This window comes from Zalophus californianus, chromosome 4 (assembly GCF_009762305.2).
Source record: "Zalophus californianus isolate mZalCal1 chromosome 4, mZalCal1.pri.v2, whole genome shotgun sequence".
Taxonomy (NCBI): Eukaryota; Metazoa; Chordata; class Mammalia; order Carnivora; family Otariidae; genus Zalophus; species Zalophus californianus.
Window position 1 is genome coordinate 188,778,286 of NC_045598.1, and position 19,153 is coordinate 188,797,438.

General features: G+C 63.2%; 1 protein-coding gene across 1 annotated transcript; it reads right to left on the bottom strand.

Annotated features, from left to right (window-relative positions):
- Window positions 1-3,174: 3,174 nt before the first annotated feature.
- Window positions 3,175-14,931, bottom strand: GPR20 (G protein-coupled receptor 20). The gene is made up of 2 exons (XM_027575548.1): window positions 14,841-14,931; window positions 3,175-4,339 (listed from the first exon to the last, which is right to left on the bottom strand). The coding sequence occupies exon 2, from the start codon at window positions 4,309-4,311 to the stop codon at window positions 3,238-3,240; it is 1,074 nt and encodes a 357-aa protein (XP_027431349.1). The 5' UTR covers window positions 4,312-4,339; window positions 14,841-14,931; the 3' UTR covers window positions 3,175-3,237.
- Between the last annotated feature and the right edge of the window lie 4,222 nt (window positions 14,932-19,153).

Here is a 19,153-nt window from a genome sequence, read left to right on the forward strand (position 1 = left end):
TTGCAAGCCCACAGGTAGAGCCCCCTCCCCCTCTGCCAACTGACCCATGTCCCCCCCCCACACCCCCAGATGGCACCTGGTGATATGATGGGGCACTGTGGGCGCCTCCCCCTGGGTGGGTGGGGTGGGGACCAGGATGGGGTGAGGACCCATCGCTCTGCTGGTCTGCGCCCCAACCGCAGCTCCTGTGCCTGCACCCTACTCCAAACTCCTCAACCTGTACTCCTTCCGTCCTCTGCCCTTCGTAGGCGCGGGGCTCCGGGTCCCTAACCCCACCCGCCCCGCCCCCAGGGACCCAGGGATGACGCAGGGGCATCCCCACCACCACAGGCTGTCCCTGGCCAGCGAGGGGGCTGGGGGGTGCGATGGCTCCTGCCTGGCTCAGCGCCCCACAGCAACCCCTGCCTGCCCCGTGCTTGCTGAATTGAGGACACTAAGGGAATAAACAGGTTCAATTCAGGATGAGGACTTCTTGTTAAGGGGATTGTTTACATCAGATATAAATACACACACCATGTCATGTCGCTTGGGCTTTTTGAAAATCAGGGAAGGGAGGGAAGGGAGGCCATGGGAGGGGGTGCAGGGACCTCTCAGCCTGGCCCCCATGCGAACACAAAGACAGTCCAGGTCGGCCTCTGGGCCTCAGTCCCGACAAAGAGGCCAGAGTAGGAGGGAGCCAGACGTCAGGAGGTGGGATCAAGCCTCTGAGAGAGCTGTGGGGTGATTCCCCAGCCCCCCCCTCCAGCTGCAAGGCCAAGGAGAGGAGAGAGAGCAATGGAGACTGGGGGACACCGAGGCCACCTAGAGAGAGCCCTGTGTGTGGGGCCGTCAGGCTGAGTTCTCGGGGGTGCGAGGTCAGCCCCCAATTCCCGCCCCAGCTGCAGAAGACAGGTGGCCACCCTCTCAAGTGAGTGGTGGAAGGCTCCCCCTGCAAAACCCAGGTTGGATGGTGGGATTTCAGGCTTGGAGGCAAGGGGAGGGGGCTCGGGCGCCTTCCTGGATGCGGATCCCAGCGCTGCCCATGGCTCTTCCCTCCATACACGGTGGGGATTAACGAGACAACAGCTGTGAAGCAGGGCGGGACAGACCCAGTCCGGTCACTCTTTCCCAGATCCCCGCTGGCTCACCTACTTTAGAGACGCCTCCTCCCAGAGGAAGGGACTGTTGCCGAAAAACTTCCAGCCCCAAACACAGCAGTCCGTCGCCAGCTACTCACTCTTGAGCGTGAATGAGAATGAGAACCAGGGGCAGCTGACGGAGGAAGAGAGCCCACAGGTGATGCTTCACTGGGGCAAACACCTGACACTGACCCTCCCCCCTCCCTCCCCCCCCCAAACCGCCTGCCTGCCCAGGGGCCAGATGCAGGGCCGGGGACAGACAGAGCTCCGTGGGGGCTTCCCTGCCTGAAAATCTACCATTAGTGCCGGTCCCTTGGCTCAGCATCCCTCTTGCCATGGGCTCCCAGGTCCCTGCTCTGCCCCGTGCAGCTCTGGGTCCCTGGTGAGCCACAGCCCCGCTCGGAGCGAGGTAGGGGAGAGGCTCCCGTACGTGCCTGGCACTCAGTCAGGGCCAAGGACTTCGATGCTCGTGATGCTCACCACCACGCCCACTGCTCCTCCAGCCTCCAGCCCAGGAAGCAGCCCGCCTGGGGGCCCAGCAGCACTACCCCGCTCGAGGGCTCGAGGGAGCCTTGGACTCCCTTGGCCTCCAGCAGGGAGGCAGTGGGCTGACGTGTCCTGGGGTCGGAGGAGCTGCTCACATGGGGCTCCCACAGGGTCTGGCAAAGACAGCGCTGGCCTTGCGGTGCCCAGTGCTCGCTCCGACCCTGGCGGGCCTTTCCCTCTTCGAGACTGCATTTTCTCATCTGTAGCCTGGGGATATAAATGGCCTTCCTGCCTCCCAGGCGGGCCTCCCTCCAGGGCCCTGAACTTGGAGGACAGGGCATTTTGCCTGGGGCCACTGAGCAGGTAGGACTCTCCTCTAGGGCTGGGCAGATCTGAGGCCAGATTCCGTCTCACCCTGCTTCAGTGGCTGTGGCCAAGTGCCGGGGTGGGGCCTGGTGCCTGGAATGCCCAGGGCTCCTCTCCCCCAACAGGCCACTACCCCTATAGCAGTCTACAAAGGGCTCAGGGAACTTCCTGCTCCACAGAAGACTTGTGGAGGCAATCCCGGAGTGCAGCTCAGAGGAGGCATCAGAGACCCAAGCTGGAAAAACGCTCCCTCCCCAGGAAAGGCAGGCGAGAAAGGACGAGCCAGGCAGGAGCCGCTGGTCAGAGCTCTCTGCCCCCGGAGGAGAACAAGGAGCTCCGTATGTGGGCAGATGGGAGCCTCAGGCCCGTAGGCCTGGCTCCACGTTGCCCTAGGTCTTTGCTCTTGGTTTTCTCATCCATAGGATGGGGCCGTGAGCCCTGCCGCCCTCCCGGGGCAGCAGGCAGGGTCTTCTGAGGTCATTCCTGGAGTGGGGGCTTTGGGCAGATTGGAGCTGCCTCCACGGGGCAGGCGCAGGGGTGTGGCAGGAGGTGGGACGGGGTTTTGATTCTAACGCCGCCGTGCACCACTTGTACGTGCTGCTTAACCCCTCCCGCCCCGGATGGGCAGGACAGCCTCTCCTCTGTGGGGTGTTTCGGGGTCAGGCATCAGCCCAGATGTCACAGCCCTTCCACCAAAGCACCCCATGGCCGTCATGCTGTCGTACTGTGTGATTCACGGGGGCCTCGGGCAGCGGTCTTCCGGGGACCTGAACCCCTCCTGTCTGCTCATGTGACATTCATGTCCCTTGGCTTTTCCTTTCTCTCCTTGTTCTTCTCTCTGTCGGGGGACAGGCACGGGGGGGGCGGGGAAGAGGGGTGGGAACCTTTTTAGGATTCCTAGTCCCTGTTTCTGAGGAGTCCTTGCAGGGTGAGGATGGACCAGGAGAGAAGCAGCTCCTGGCTACCCCTCTGAGTCTTCACTGGACACAGTCTGTGCCCCCGGCATGACGAGCAATCAGCATCCAGACTGCCACATCCCCTGCAGAGCCTGTGGCAGACATTGGCAGTGAACCACAGCACTGTGTGGTCTCAGACTCTTTCTCCACGCAGTGCGCTGGGCAGCCACCCCCCAGTTAATCCGGGGGAACCTGATTGCCGCCCCCTCCCCACCCCCCACCCCCGCCAGCGGAGCAGAGGTCCCTGCTGTCCTGGACCTGGCCTGCGGCGCCCAGTCCTGACCTCGGGTCCTCTCGCAGAGTCCCACCGGCTAGGCGTCAGGCCCGTTGGCCAGGTCCCGGGTGAAGGCGCTGGGGCTGGCGCCGAGGATGTGATTGTGGCCCGAGCCTCTGGAGCTCTTGTGCATGCTGACCATGTTGCTGCTGTCGGGCTCGTACCTGGCTCCGTGGCGGCGCAAGAGGCCTCGGACGGTGGTCTGGAAGCCGCTGGTGACAAAGCAGTAGACGATGGGGTCCATGCAGCTGTTGAGGCTGCTGAGGGTCACGGCCACGTGGTAGGCCACGAGGCTGGCGTGGCGCGGCACATCGGGCCACAGCGCCACGGCCACCTGGCGGGCGTGGAAGGGCGTGAAGCAGACGAGGAAGATGATGAGCACAGTGAGCAGCAGCTGCATGGCCCGCACGCGGCGCTGGCGACCCTGGCGCAGGAGGCCCGGCCGGGACAGCGCACACAGGATGCGGCCCGTGAACACGCTGATGACCAGCAGCGGCAGCAGGAACTCCAGCACGGTCAGCGCGAAGACGCGGCAGCAAGGCCGGCCGCCGGCTGTCATGCCCAGCACAGACAGGGTCACGGTGCCGGCGGCCAGCCACACGAAGGCGCACGCGGCCCTGGCGCAGGCGGGCTGGCGCCAGCGGCGGGAACCATCGGGCTGCACGATGGCCAGGTAGCGGTCCACGCAGATGCAGGTGAGGAAGAGGATGGAGCAGTGCATGTTGAGGAAGTAGCCGAAGACGTGCGGGAAGGCGCATCGCAAGCAGCCGCGCGTGCCGTAGAAGACCGCAAAGCGCGTGGGCAGGGACAGGCCCACCAGCAGGTCGGTCACCACCAGGTTGATGGTGTAGATGACCGAGGGCGTCTTGGCCTGGGTACGGCAGCAGAAGACGTAGAGCGCCAGCCCGTTGAGCACCAGCCCCGCCAGGAAGATGATGCCGTGAACCGCCATCAGTGCCAGCCACAGGCCCGGGAAGGCGGCGTGCAGCTCCTCGTCCAGCCGGGCAAACACGTGGAACAGGGGCTTCTCTGGCATGCTGATGTTGGCCTCCGCCACTGTGGCATTGGGGGCCGCCGGGGCCCAGGACCCCACGGGAGACACAGAGGGCATGACGGCGGCCAGCACACACGCCGGGGGCCTGGAAGGAAGGAGACGGGTTACCTTTGGGTGCCCAGGGCCGTGCCTGGAGGCTGGTGCTGCTGGGCTTTGCCTGCTCACCGAGGTCCCCAGCATTCCTGTCTTTGTGCCTTTACCGGGCCCGGCCCCGAAATGCCTGCCCTCTCCATTCCATGTGGCCTCGCACTTGCCGGGGTGGAGCTCTGGTGGAGTGTTAATGGTCTGAGCCACGACTTGATATAGCAGGAGGTAAAAAAAAAACCCTTGCTGTGCAGGACTGTCCCTTGACTAACCAGGAAGACAAGGCAGTGGCACAGGTAAGCGGTGGAGCCAAGTGTTTGGTGTTTGAACGCAGGCTCCAATCCTGGTTCCTCCCTTACTCGCTGTGCAGCCTCAGTCAAGTCACTTAACCTCTCTGTGCTTCACGTCCCAACCTGTATGGCTGGGGTTGTGGAGCTGCTAGGATGAACTAAGCACAGCATCGCCCAGCGCATAGCTTGTGCCAGATAAACCACAGTGTTAGTTGCTGCCAGATAAATCACGGTTCTGCTCAGAAGAGCCCGGCCCATGATGGCCCCGCCTGGCTGCCCCCACACCGGCGCGTCAGACCCTGTCCTCCAGCCCACCCATCTGTTCTTGCCTCTTCTAAGGCTGGTGGCGGGTCAATGCCTGGAGCTAGGGTCCTCATAAGGAACCTCACCCAAGCGCCTGCCCCCTCCCCCCTCACTCCCGGCCCCCCGGCCCTGAGAGGTGCGCACCCTTGTTGTCTGGGAGGCTCGAGGCTCACGCAGGGTGCTCGCTGGGGCCTGAGCCTGGAGCCGGGTCCCCACAGCAGTGGGGCGGGTGTGAGTTAAATAAACTCTGTGCTCCCCGCAGTGTAAGGGGCCCGCCCATTCTGTTTATGTTCCTGCACCGCTGTGTTTAACTTGCTGAGATTTATCTCTATTTATACATGAAGGGTTAACAGGCCCCCCACCCCCATGCCGGGCGGGCTGATGCTCCAAATAAGGACATTTCTGGCTTTTCCTGCAGAAAGGAGAGGACTTTGGGGAGAAGCAGGGAGGAAGGGTGGGTATGTGGGACATCCGGCCGCGCAATGTGCCCTCCCCCACCTGCAAGGGGAAAGGAAGACATTGCACCCCCTGCAACCCCCCCATGGCCCATGGACGTGGGGTGTCTGCTGCGTGCAGACCGGACACCGCCCACTCCCCGTGGCTGTCTGCCTGGCCTTGGGCAACAGGCTCACTCTGGCAGCTTCCACCCTGTGGACAGGGGGTACTGAGTTCTGCCTGCTGGGGGCTAGGCACCAAATTCCCAGCCTGGTGGTGGGTGGGGGAAGGCACAGCAGAGGAATCCTTGCTGGCTAAGGCTCAAGGTCCAGTTTGGCATGGAGGGAGGCCCAGGCAGGACAGTAGGCTGCTTCTCTCCTTGGGCTCAGAGAGGTCAGCACGTGCCCGAGGTCACCCAGCTTTGCCTCTGCCTCTGGGACCGCAGCCCTGGGCATCTGCCGGCCCCCACGGCTGCTGGGAGGAGTCAGCTGCTGCCCAGGCCCGTGGCCGCACCCACCACATGCGGGCCTAGGTCTCAGCTCACCAGTCCTTTTGGGCTGGGCTGCCCTCTGTTTGGTACCCCCAGCCCCTAACACGCAGGGTTGATGGATGCGTTTGCCGAATGATAACTCAGGCAGATGGGGAGCACACGGGACATCTAAGGCAGGGAGAGACGTTCTGGGGGCATGAATAGGAGTGAGCAGAGGCCGCGAGGCTGGGAACCTGGAGCCGCAGGCAGTGGGGGACCCCAGAATGCCCCCAAGAAGGAGAGGGATGCCTCCCAGCCTGCCTACCGTGGAAACAAATGAGCCTTGGCAAAGCATGGGGGAGTAGTGCCGAGATCCGGCTCCAGGGACATGGCAAACAGCTGTTTTGGATTCCCTTCCACATGCTTTTTGGTTTTCCAGTGTGTCTGCACTAGGTTCGAGTCCGTGTCACAGGGAGAGACAAATAATAAACATTACAGAACGTTTCCTCTGGGAGATAGTCCCAGGATGACGCCGGTTCCGGGGATCCTGCCCTTCCAGGAAACTCCCCAGGGCCAGGCTCACGTGCTGGCCAGCTGCTGGCTCAAGGTGCTGGGGGGTCCAGGCCAGGGCTGGGGGGCCTGGGGCCTCTGCAGCAGGGGCATGGCAGGGTGCTCAGGATGCCCCAGAGGCCTGACAGGGGAGGAGAGATGGAGATGTCTGCAAAGCACACCATGATTCCCAGCGACAAGAGTCTGAACCCTGATCTCAAACAAAGCTGAGCCCTGATGTCAGCCACACAGGATCCCAGGAACCTTGATCCTGCCATACACTGAGTCCTGGCCCAGATCACACTCTGAGCCCTGATCCTGGTCACACTCTGAGCCCTGATCCTGGTCACACTCTGAGCCCTGACCCTGTCACATTCTGAGCCCTGACCCTCGTCACACTCTGAGCCCTGACCCTGTCACGCTCTGAGCCCTGACCCTCCTCACACTCTGAGCCCCGATCCTGGTCACACACTGAATCCTGACCCTGGTCACACTCTGAGCCCTGACCCTGGTCACATACTGAGCCCTGATCCCAGTCACAGCCTGGGCCCTCACCCCTGACTTTCTGCGTGTATCATCTCTTCCCCTGGTCTCTCTGTGAGTCTACTGTCTATAAGACAGCCCACCCCGCACCCACTCCTCTGCCTCACTTCTCACTGTGGCTTATGTACTGTCATTCTTATTTAATGACCTCTCTAGGGCATCTGTTCATTTTGCTTTGAACAATGAGGAAGGCAATGGTGGGCCTCCAGACCCAGTGGCTTGGCCTGTGGAGGCAGGCCTTCTGGGCGGTGGCCTGCTGATGGCCTCCTGTGCACACATTACCTGCCCACCCCTCTCTGGGGCAGGGGAGGACCTGGGCCGGGAGCTTCTGGGCTGAGTGGCCCCCACTCCCCTCCTTCTTCCCCATGGCCTCAGGAAGGACTTTTGTTCTCCGGCCTCAGTTTCCCCATTGGTCTTCACTGCCTCAGCTCCCGCTGCTCCTTGACAGTCCACTGGGATGGCTTCCCCTGCCAACCCCTGAATCTGCTCTGGTCAAGGACGTGACCCTCAGCAGGGTGCTCTGCCCACCTGACACACTCCCAGCTCCCGCGTGCTCCCATCACCTAGTCGCGCGGCTCCTCTGGCCTCCCCTAAGCCCCCTCCTGCTGGCTCTCCCACTGTGCACACGCAGGGCCCCCACACGGCCAGCCGGCCACGGCTGGGCCTGTGCACGACGCTTCCGTGGGAGGATGGGACTCAGGGCGGGGCGGGGCGGGGCGGGGCGGCAGAGCCGGCGGGCGACGGCTGGAGTGCAGGTACCACGGGAGCGTTTGCACGGTGACAGCGGCCAACAGAGGTTGGTCCCCACGCACCACCCGTCGCTCTCTGAGCTTCGGTCTCCCCACCTGCACAGCCATGGAGCGGCGGAGCCTCCCTCCCACTGTTTCTAGCGTATTCGTGGTGTGGTTGCCGCGAGGAGCTGGGGCAGGGTCCCTGCCTTGGCCTCTGGGCCTCCTGCCCTCACACTTGGAGAAACCGAAGCTCTGGGAGGGACAGGCCAGGACTCGAACCTGCGCCCTGCCTCAGGCGAGCCCACAGCCAGACCCTTGGTCCCGAGGGGGGACAGGGGCCCCCAGGCAAGCGGCCCCCTCCGCCGGCAGGCGCACGGCACCCACTCTCCGTGTGCCTCGCGCTCGGCTTGGCCCCTAAATATAGCCTGGAATGAGGGGAAAGGAGAGAAGGTTCTGCTCCTCTGTGGGGACGGCCTGGCCCCAGGCCCGCCCACCCAGGCTGAGCAGGGAGGCACAGACCTGGCCCTCAGACCGGCCCCGCGCGGCGAGTGAGCAGAGGAATCCCGGAGACCTGGGTTCCAGTCCGGCCCTGCCACTGCCAAGCCCGGGGACCTCGGCCCTGTCAGCGAGCCTTGCTCTCTTCATCTGCTCCATGGGGTCACTAGTGCTTTCCACAGCCCGAGGGGGGAGGCGTGGCTCCGTCTGGGAGCCAGTCTGAGGGGGGTGGCACAGCCCTGTCCCCTCCCCCTTCCCGGCAGGTGTCCTGGGCCTGGCCGAGGTGGAGCAGACCTTCTAGCCCGGGCCAGCCGGCCGGAGCCCAGTGGGCAGAGGCCATGTCGTTGTAGAGCCTGGCGCGGGGCCGGGCCCGGGGCCTAGAGACTGTTGGAGGGCGACCGTCCTGGGCTTGGAGCCTGGGCACTGCCTGCTGCCCCAGCCCGCCCCGCCCGCCCACCTTCAGGTACTTCTCCCGGCAGAACAGAGAGAAGAGACGTGGGCTGCTCTCCAGGGGCTCAGGGTCAGCAGGGAAGATGCACAGCAGGTGGCAGGGCTGGAGCATGGCCCATCCCAAACCACCCAAAACATCTTAGAACAGAACGCAGTGTCATCCCCTGCAAGGCGGGCAGAGTTAGGACCCACCTCAGGCTGCCCCGAGGTGTGCCCGGAGGTGGTACAGGATGGGCCCTGAGGGGGTTTGGTGGCTGGGTGGGGGAGGGGAGACCGAGCCAAGTGCGCCCACAGGTGAGGGTTAGGAAAAGGGGGCCCCTTTGGAGGAGGCGGCAGGGGCTCTCTGCACAACCCCCAGCCCCCAGGAGTGAGTCCGGGTCCTGGGTGGGAGTGAACTGCTGGTGTGCGGCAGCCTGGGAGGGGGGAGCAGGAGAGCGGGGGCGTTTCTCTCCCGCACCGGTTCCCAGCCCTGTAGGGCCTCTCTCTGCCTGCCTCTTTACTTCCTTCCCTCTTTCTGCTCCTGCCTGTCTCAGAGAAAGTGAGGGGTCTCAGAAGGAGGGGCCAGGAGTCCCTCCATCCTGCCCGGGCCCTCCCAGGCCACTCGCACGACTCAGTCTTGCCATCTATACAGTGGGCACCTCCAGCTTGGAAACCTTGCATTTGCGGGATAAAGTCCTTCAGTACCTTGGTCCTGCTCCATTCCCTAACCTTGTTCTTGGGCTCCTGCAGCACCAAGCCCCAGACTACCCCCAGGGATGAGCTAGCTAGCTGCCCCGGGCTACAGTGATTGGTCATCCACTGCCGGCCCTGGGGACTTTCAACGACAGCTCTCTCCCCTCCGGGGTTGTGAGATCAAGCTGCTGCTGGCTGCTGGGGCAAGCAGGACCAAGTGCAGAGACCAAGTCCTGAGGAGGTGGCTCAAGTGCCTGGATCCAGCCCTGCCTGAAGCTAGTATCGTGGGACTTGTCGGTTAAATGAAGCTATTACCTCCCTCTTTGGCTTACATTACTTTGAGCTGAGTTTCCATCACTTGTGACTAAAATAATCCTACCTATGCACTCTTATTCACATGCCGGCTCTCTTCAGCTCGTACGCCTCCTCCTTCAGAGAGCCCTCCCTGGTTGCCTCAAGTAGATTTGTGGCCTCTTTTGGGCTCTCATAGCACCGTGGTTCTGTCATTGCCTGGCAACTTGTCTGGTGTCCCCATTAGCCCGTGAATTTCTGCGGAGGAGAGGATTGTAGAATCATACTCCGTACAGGTCGAGTGGATGAGTGAGTGAATTCATGAGAGTTTAGCTTGCACTCCTCTGAGAATGGGGACCTTGCCCCAGGTTACCCTGCTGCATTGTAAAGCTGCTCTGAAGACAAAGAAAGTCTTTCTATAGTGCAGCCCAAATTGGCTCCTTCTGAGCCCAGCCCATGGCCCCTGGCCCCTCCGTTTGGCATGTCTTTGGCATGGCCTGCTCTCTCTTGCCCCCTGCCCCTGGGGGCCCTGTGGTGAGGAGCAGGTGGAAAGGGACATCTGGATTCCACCTGTTATCGGGACGGGGGCTGACCCATATTTTAAAGTGAGGACACAGGACACAGAGACAGGGAGCTTCAGCAACTACACTGGGGTCACCCAGCTGGGCCTTGGGGCTTGTCCCTGGCGGGGCTGCCCATGAACTGCATTCTTTCACAAGCAGAGAGCACTCGCCGGGTGTTTCCGGACGCTTGGGATTCGCTCTCCTCCTCCCAGCAGTCTCCCTGGGATTCGCTCTCCTCCACCCAGCAGCCCGGGAAGCCAGGCCTTCCACTTTCCAAGTGAGAACCCGAGGACTGGGGGGCGGAGAGGGGGCGAGCCCCATGCTGGGCAGGGACAGGGTTCAATTTAGGCCCAGGCCTGACTCCCCCACCCACCATCCCCCATTCACCCATGGTTCCCCTGTGGATCTGAGACCTGCTGGGTGTCTTGGGTGGAGAAGATAGACCCCCAGCTGAATGCCGGCAGGGTGACTGGGAGACACAGGAAAGTGAAGTTAGGGAAGGCTTCCTGGAGGAGGCAGTGGACTCCGCAGGTGTGGAAACCTGGTCGAGCAGCCTCGGAGGCTGAGGCCAGGAGCCGCCCTCACGGGGCCTTGAACACGGAGCAAGGTGCTGGGCCCCAGATCCAGCTCCCTGGGAGGCAGGCTTCTGGCCAGAGGTGACCTCGCAGGCCTCCCTCCCAAGCCTCCCTCCCAGGCTCCTGCAACGATCACTGCCCCAGCCAGCCTTGGAGGGGGGCTCTGACTCAGAGCACCTGGTGCTGACGTGGCCAGAGGTGGAGGGGTGGGGGAAAGGTGGGGGTGCGAGGTGAGGGAGGTGACCCCTCCAGATGGGGAGACCCAGAGCCCTGCACATCACGGGCCTTCCAGAGCTTTGCTGAGACCCTCCAGGCAGACCTGTGGGTAAAGGGCGATGCTTTTGGTAGGGGCCCTCCCTGGGAGGGACCTGAGGCCCCAGATAGGCCGGGGGGGCCCCCTCTCCAGTCTCACAGCACCCCGACTTTCTGACGACACTCCAGCACCCTCCGACCTCTTTTGCCCAAGCTGTTCCTCCACCCCCGGCTCTTCCTTGCTCCCTCCCTACCCAACGTTTTGCCCACCCATCTTTAGGACTTCCTGGCCTCCCCTCCACAGGAAACCGGCCCAGCAGGAGCCTCAGAGGGTGGGGCTGGTGGGGGAGGGGTTGGGGCAGTGCTCCAGTCTATTCCTCCAGCACCAGGATAACCCAGCACAGGAAGGGTCGACACCTCCTCTAGGAAGCCCACCCAGTTACCCTGTGGGGTCCAGCTTGTCCCCGTCATCCTCACCCTGCCCCTGGTGCTTGTCAACAGGGCTTAGCTGGAGTTTTGGAGCTTAGTTCCCTCACATGTGATGCTGGGTATCATATTAGTTTGGTGCTGAGGCTCCTGGTTTCCCCACCTGAGTGAATGGTCATCCAGGGTGCTCAGAGCAGGGCTTCTCAGAGCCTCAGAGAAGCTCTCAGACTCCGGGCATCTTTCCAGAGCAGGGAATGAGCAACTCTCCCCAGGTCATTTGACTCTGTCATCTCCAACAAGTGATGGGAGGCTGCCGCTCACAGCTCGCCGGGTCCCCGCTGTGTGTCCAACAACGTCAGGCTCAGGAGCTGGTACCTGTCCACGGATGCCGAGGGGGGGTCCCCTCCTTGGCGGGGGGGGGTGTGTCCTAACATCTTGGCTCCTCTCAAAACTGTCCCCCATCCCCGTGTGTTCTCTTGCAGCTGTCCTGAGGCGAGTCCTGCGGCCTGGCTGCTTTGCCCCTGCTACGTGGGGCACCAGGGCAGGTGGGGAGCCCAGCCTCAGCCCTGGGCCAACAGGTGGCAGCCTGGAGTTTGGTCTGTGCCAGAGGCCAAGAGGGGCAGGCATGCAGGACAGGCCCAGTCTGTCCCTGACCGAGGTGCTAAGAGCATCTGCTGTGGGCCAGGCACCTGCAGGACCCTTGAAATCCCCATGACAGTTTACAGATGAGTTTACAGACAGTTTACAGATGAGGAAGGAGAAGCCCAGAGAGGTGAGCCACATGCCCTGAGTCACACAGCATCAAACGAGCTGGGAATCAAACCCAGGTCCAGTGCATCTGGCCCTGGCAGGGGTAGGACCAGGGTGGGGGGCTGGTATCTCTGGACCTGGGGTTGGTGCACAAGGGCATTGTCAGGGTGGAGAGTACCTGTGCATGCCCATGCTGCTGGTGGGTGACCCTCATAGCCTTCCAAGGCCAAAATAGCCATTATTGGGGGAACCATCTGCCTGTTTATTTTTACGATTATTCTTGGTTTCATGGCATCTGCTTTAGAACATCGCCTGCTGTTTTTGGCTGGTCTGAGCCTCTCTGCTCATTCCATCCAGGGACTGCTGGGTTCCTACTGAGGTCCCCAAGAGGGGCCAGACTGGCCCTGGGTCACCTAGCAGGTCCTAGGGGGTGCCAGCCAGAATCTAGGTTCCCCTCCTGGCCTGGCTCCCTCCGCGCAGCTCAGGGACAGGGGTCGCTGGAGGGTGTGCGTTGAGCGTGGTGGAGAAGGGCACCTGGGCTCCATCAGGCGGGACCCCGCCCGCAGTCCACCCTCTCTGCGCCCTCGGCTCCGGAGGAAGCGCAGTCCCCCCCCGGGAGGGGCAGCTCCAGACATGGCTGCACAGAGACGTTGTGCAGGGGCTCACACAGCTGACCCTCACCCCCCAGCTTCTCTCGGGGCAAGCCAGGACGGGGCTGCCTGCAGATCCTCAGCCTGTCTGACACACATCTCTGCCCATATCACCAGCTGAAGGCCCCTTGCACCCTAGTCCCCAGCTCACACGGTCCTCCCTCAGCCCCTGGACACCCCTCCGCCGAGGGAAAGCTGTGATCCCACAATTCACGTGTTGTCTTCGAGACGACCCCTCCTAGGTTCCTGCTGACTCCTCCCAAGATGCCCCTGCTCTGTGTGGCTGTCCCGATTTTGCCTGTGAGGACACTGAGGTACAGGACGCTTAAGTGGTCTGTCTGGGTCATTCAGCTGGGGGTGGAGGAGCTGTGACTTGAACTCTGCCCCGTGGAGCCCCTTGCCGACCCCATGCCCCTGAAAGCTGACTGCCGCGCACGGTGCAGACCAGGAATTGGAGGCCCTGGTCAGGACCAGCAGCGTGGCCCGGGCCACCCAGCCTGGCGCCAGGGTCGGAGGAGTGGTTAGGACCCCGTGTGTCAGAGGCATCAGACCTGACCTTGAGCCCCCAGTGGTGCAGGCGCAGAGGGCGCCGAGACTCTCAGGCAGGTCTGGCTGCTGAGGGAGTTCTTCAGACCCCAGTGCACCTCCTCAGGGAGGCCCTCCCAGATGGCCCTTCCCTTCCCTACCTTCCTTTTTGTGTTTTGCTGCCACCCCCACCCCCCACCCCCGCAACTTGGTGGTTATTTGCTTTCCCTACTGGCCTGGCAGTCCCTCGAAGGCAGTGGCCCTGCAGCGCTGCAGCTGAGCGACCAGAGGAATGATTTTTAAAGGGCCCACTCTGCCCCCTCTGAGCCTTAGTTTCCTCAGCTGTGAAGTGGGCGCGTTGAGACCCACGCCCTGCACATCAGGTCCCCGGGACGACATGAGACCGGCGTGCAGGTGCTCGGAGAACTCCAGTCCCCCTCCCCACACAGGCCAGGCTCTAGAAGCAGCAGCCCCCCACCCCTGCTTTTGCCAAGGCTCAGAGAGGGGCAGTGACCTGCCCGTGACCACACCGCGGGGAAGCCGCCGGAGGGGAGGAGGCGGCTCCCTGGGCGGCCCTCTGGCTGGGAGTGACCAAACGTGGCAGGGGACTATGGGGCCCGCGGGCAGGTCCAGCCGCCGCCAGAGGGCTGTGAGCTGCCACCACCATCGCGCCGTGCCTCCATCCCCAGTCTTGCCCGAGGTTGCACAGCTGCTCCTTGTCTGTCCCGCCCGGCACCCTGGCCACCGGCCAGTTCCCAACCCGCCCGCCCCCCTCGGGACCCTGTTCCCGCTGCCCTTCTCCCAGGGCGCTCACCGCCAGGCAGAGCCAGGCGGGGGCAGTGCCAGCTCCAAGGTTCATGCTGGGGGCTGGGTGGACCAGCTGCCCTGGGCCTCAGTTTCCCCGCTGCTGAAAGAGTGGGCAAAGGGCCAGAGCTGGAGCATAGAGCCTGAGCTGTGGGGTGGCATGGCTAGGAGCCTATCCACGGGACTCCCTCAACCCCTGGCCCTGCCCCAGCCTGGGGGACAGTGATGGACAAGGGCCCAGTGGTGGTCAAGCACTCAATCCCTTCCTTACCCTGGCCTCTGGGGCCACCCTAGTGCCCTGACAGGTGGGAGAATCGAGGCCCAGCTTTGGGCACCCTGCAGATGATTGGTGAGAGTGCTGAATGAATGAATGAAAGAATGAATGAAATCCAGGGGAGCGGGGGTGGGGGCAGCACAGGTGGGGCTCTGGGGTCAGGAGGGATGCTCCCACAAGCCCCTGGGAGCCCTCCCTTCCCGTTTCTTTGCTCAGCCTGGCCAGCTGTGACCACCCACCCCCCTCGCCCTCAGGGTCTCAGTTTTCCCATCTGTACAATGGCTCCCTGCAGGGTGGGACTTCAAAGCCCCTCCAGGCTCTGAACTCTCCCCTCCCCGGGTCAGGGGGTAGTTTCTCCGTCCCTCAGCCCCTGCGCTGCCTGCCTGGCTGGGGAGTGAGGACACTCCGGCACTGTCCAGCTCCGGAAGGCCGGGGAAAGCTCTTGGGGGACTCACCGCACCTTCGCCTACTCCGGCGGCTGGAGGCAGAGCCGGCACAGCCTAAGCCTGGACGACCTCCCGGGGCAGCTCTGTGGGCCACTCATCCGGCAGCCCGACCCGCCTTCCTGGGGCCTGACGTCAGGCCTGCTCTGGGGCTCCTTTTGGGCAAAGGCGGAGGGGTGGGGGCGGGGTGGGGGCGGGCTCCTTCCCTGGCTGGCCGGCCCCCTGGAGGAGCCTGATTCCGGGGCCCTGGGGGAGGGAGCCTAGGGGCAGCAGAGTTTGCGGCTCAGGCCGGGCCAGACAGAGGAGGAAACTGAGGCACAGGGGGCGGAGCCAGTGGCACGGCCCAGGTTGGGGGTGGTGAAGAGTGGAGAGGGAGGGCTCTGGCTCGCTGTCCCCCTAGCGTCTTGTCTTGTCCGCGGGAGGCTGCAGGGCCCCTGAGAGTGGTTGGCGCTCACGCGTGCTGTGGGAGGGGGAAGCAGCGCACAGGGACCCAGTCTTCCGTCGGGAGGGACAAATGCAGGCTGGCTGTGTCTGCCCACGGTGGCCCCCTCGGTCCCCAAGTGCTGTCTGGGTTTTCTGTGTTTTGCATGTTCTGAGCCTGGGTGTGTCTGTGTGTGTGCCTGTGACCTAGAGCTGCATTCTCGGTATCTGGGCCTCTGTTTGTGCCCCCTCATGGGTGTCCCTGGGGCACACGCACGCCTGAGTGTGTCTGTGGGGTCAGCACCAGCCCGGGGCCCATCCGGGACCTGGTGTGACCCCTGTGAGTGCTAGCGACTCCGTGGGGTCACGTGGGGTTGGGTGTGTGGGAGAGACCTGGATGTGACCAGGGCTGGTGGGGAGGGGGCTGCGGGTCTTAAATCTCCGTAGTGGGGCCTGATCTGGGAGTGGTGGCTGGGAGTGACATCCCTCCCCAGACAGACAGCCTGCCCAGCGTAGTGGCTTGTAGGCAGCCTGGGCCAGTCTGGTTTCAGCATCTGAGGGTGGCCGAGGTGGGGAGCAGGGAGGGCTCAGGGTCAGGTCTTTGCTGTCTCCTCTGCCAGAATGCCCTCTCTGGTCTCCTGCCCCTGAGCTGCTCCTCATTCCTGCAATGGAATCACCCAGCACCTTCCACCCAGCACTACTGAGCCAGCCCACGCTGGGCACTGGGAACAGGGATGCTGCCCGAGACAAGGCCGCTGGCCCCCTCAGATCTCAGTCTGGCGAGGGACACCGTTGCAACCAACAGCCGGCTGGGGAGGGGCGGCACAGGAGGTGGGCATAGGCAGCCCGGCCGGGCGGAGGGAGGCCAGAGGGATGGGAGGCCATCTGGTCTGTGGGAATGGCACGTCGGGTCCCCAAGAGTGGAGGGCAGGAATAAGCGGTGAAGTTGGAGTGACCAGAGCCCTTCCACACTGGGTCTTAGCTGCCCCGTGGGAACCAGAGTGGTAGACTTGACCCTGAGGGCAGTGGGGAGCCACTGAAGATTCTGGGGGAGAGTGGTCCCTGGAGCAGCTTTCTGGCTAATACAGGGCCGAGCCCATAGGCTCCCATCGACTGTCTCCTTCGAATACTGTGCTGTCTGTCTCAGAAGGGGAAACCGAGATCTTGCTGAGGGAGTGTCGACTCAGTGTTGTTTCTGTACAGGGCAGCCTGGAGGCGGCCAGGATGTGGGCGGGGGCCGGAGGGCTGAGCCAGTGGAGGCTCAAATTTTATGAGCTGGAGACTGCCGCTGAGTCACGGGCAGGGCCAGCCAGGCACACACAGGCTGGTTCCCAGAGAAATCCTGGGGAGATGTTCGAGGACAAAATGAATCCTGGTGGACTGCCTGGGGAGCAGGGTGACAGCCTGGGGCGGCTTCCAGAACCCCTCCCCCGAGGGAGGCTCCTCTCTGTGGGACCCAGGGGTCCTGGGGGTGGTGGGGGAAGGTGCTGGAGCCCACGAGGCTCGGGGTGGCCCTCCCCTAGCCTGCGGCAGACACAATGTCACCCTGTCACCTCCGCAGGCTGGGTCGGGCCAGGCTGTCCGTGGCTGGCGCCCGGCCAGGTGGAGAGCCCTCTGCGAGCCCGCAGAAGCCCCTCACTCTCCGCGGGAGCCGTGGAGCTCTGGCGCGCCGTCCCCAGGACTCGCGGTGACCCTTGCTATGCACAGTTCGCCCTGTCGCTGTTGGAGTCTGCCCTTCTGAGGGATTCAGCCACAAATAGCAACCGAGCAGCTGAGTGGGGGCTGAAGGGGGGGCAGGGGACACTTGGTGACGGCTGGGCAGGTCCTGTCTCTGTCCTGGTGCCTGCAACTCCCCACCTCATTCATCCTACCGAGTGGTCCTTGTCTTGGTGCCACTCGACGATGTAAACAGTGCTGGGGCCCTGGCCACGTGGCCTGCAGCCTGTCAGGGTTGGGGACGCAGCTCGGCTGCCAGGAGGACTCTGCCTGCTGGAAGCAGTACGGGGCGATCCCTGGACATCACCTGGAGAACACAGGCGACAGCAGGGGCTGGGTGTGATGAGGCCCCTCAGGGCCCTCCTATGGGGTCCATGGCCACGTGTCCCTTCTGTGCTCTGGAGCCCCTGACAGGGGCCAGTCACCCATGGGGAGGTCAGGGTGGGTGGGGCCTTTCTTTTTCTCTGGGAAAGGTGACCTCGAGTGTCCGAGGTGGGGGCGTTGGGAGGTTAGGAATGGGGGAGCCCTTGGGCAGCCCTGGGTTCAAGCCTGGCTGGACCACTCGCTTATGCACTCTGGCCCTCGGTGTCTCCCCAGAAAATGGGGACAGCATGGCCCGTGGAAAGGCCCCAGGCCAGGTCCCCCTTGTCTCAGGAAGCCCCTTGTCCTGTGTGCCACAGGGATGCTCACCCCCGGCAGGTGCGGGGAAACGGGCCAGGACGGGTTGGGGCTCACCAAAAGCCCACAGCTTTAGCCCACAGAGTGGGAGAGCTGGAGACACGAGGCCCCCTGGAGGAGAGCGAGGCTCAGGTGGGACAGAGTGTTCAAAGAGAGGGCGGGGTGGGCTGGGCGATGCTCTGGAAAGGACGGGGCTGGTTTGGGCTGTAGAGCTAGACCTTGGCCACAAGCCGCCTCATGGAGAAGCGTCTGGGGCACTTAGCAAGGGCCGAGTGCACAGTCATCTTGGGAATGTACTCTGAAGCTCTGGGACCGTCCCGGGGGTGACCACCGGGACCACCCCCCCTGGGCTTTTACCTCCCAATTCCCTGGACCACTCTCCATGCCCTGTTTTTCATCCAGGAGCCCCTGAGAGCTCATCTTGTCCCACCTTTCATTTTTACAGGGGGAGAAATTAAGTCCAGAGAGGGATAGAGACTTGCCCAAAGCCCCACAGCAAATGGGTCGCTGCAGATGCTGGGGGGAACTGGGCCTGGGCTTCCAGGCTGCCCTCAGCAGCCACATGGCAGCCCTAACTCTCAGGCCCATAGGCCCACCTGGGAGACCAGGCAGGGTTGTTCGACCTCCCATTAAACTCAATGTCTGGGACCATGAGAGCAGCCTTCCTCATGGGTTCAGTGAGACTGTGGCCCGGGGTTCTTGGTGGGCCTAGGGTGGGAAGCAGCGTGGGGTGTTGGTGATGGCAGGGCTCCCGAGGCCCTGCAGAACAAAGGGAAGGGCCCCTAGAGGAATGGCAAGGAGGTACAGAGGTGCTGGGCTCGTCTATGAGAAGGCTGAGGTGGAGCCCAGATGTCTGAGGGGTGGGTCCAATCCAGGAAGCCTTGCTGTAGGAGTCTCACCCCGCCCCTGCTGGGCACGTGCACAGCAGCCGGCCCCGCTCCAGCCCCTGTATGCGTGCACACGCATGCGTGACACACAGATGTGCACACACAGATACACATGCACGCCCTGTCCAGCCTTTCGGTTAACGTCGAGTCCTCTTGGGAGTGCATGCCAGCCCCTCCCGTGCACCCAGCCGGACCACGGCACTGGGTGGAGGAGACATTTCAGAACAAGAAGAGATGGCTTGGGGGGCATTGAGTCTTCCCACCCTGGCCTGCCCGAGGGGCGGGGGCTCCTCGTTGGTCCCACAGGCCATCCCAGGATTCAGCCCTGGCTCTGCCCGGCTTGACGGTGGAGCCCACCGAGTTGGCCCTACCTTTTACCGGTGAGCAAACCAAGGCCAGGAGTGGGGCTCTGCTTTCCAAACTCAGATGCTGCTTCGGCCCCCTCTGAGCCTCCTCTTAGTCTGGGCAGGAGCTCCCCCACCCCTATGGCCTGGCCCCTCATCTGTTACGAGCCAGTTGGGGTGGGGGCGTATATTGATGGTCCCCGGGCCACAGAGCCCATCCAGGACCAGTTCCGGAGCTGCTGGGAGAATGGCCAATTTCTCCTGGGGCAGAGAAGACAGT

What these genes read in the sequence shown, in the direction of transcription:
- GPR20 (XM_027575548.1), bottom strand. Translation starts at nt 4,311, where the DNA reads ATGCCCTCTGTGTCTCCCGTGGGGTCCTGGGCCCCGGCGGCCCCCAAT.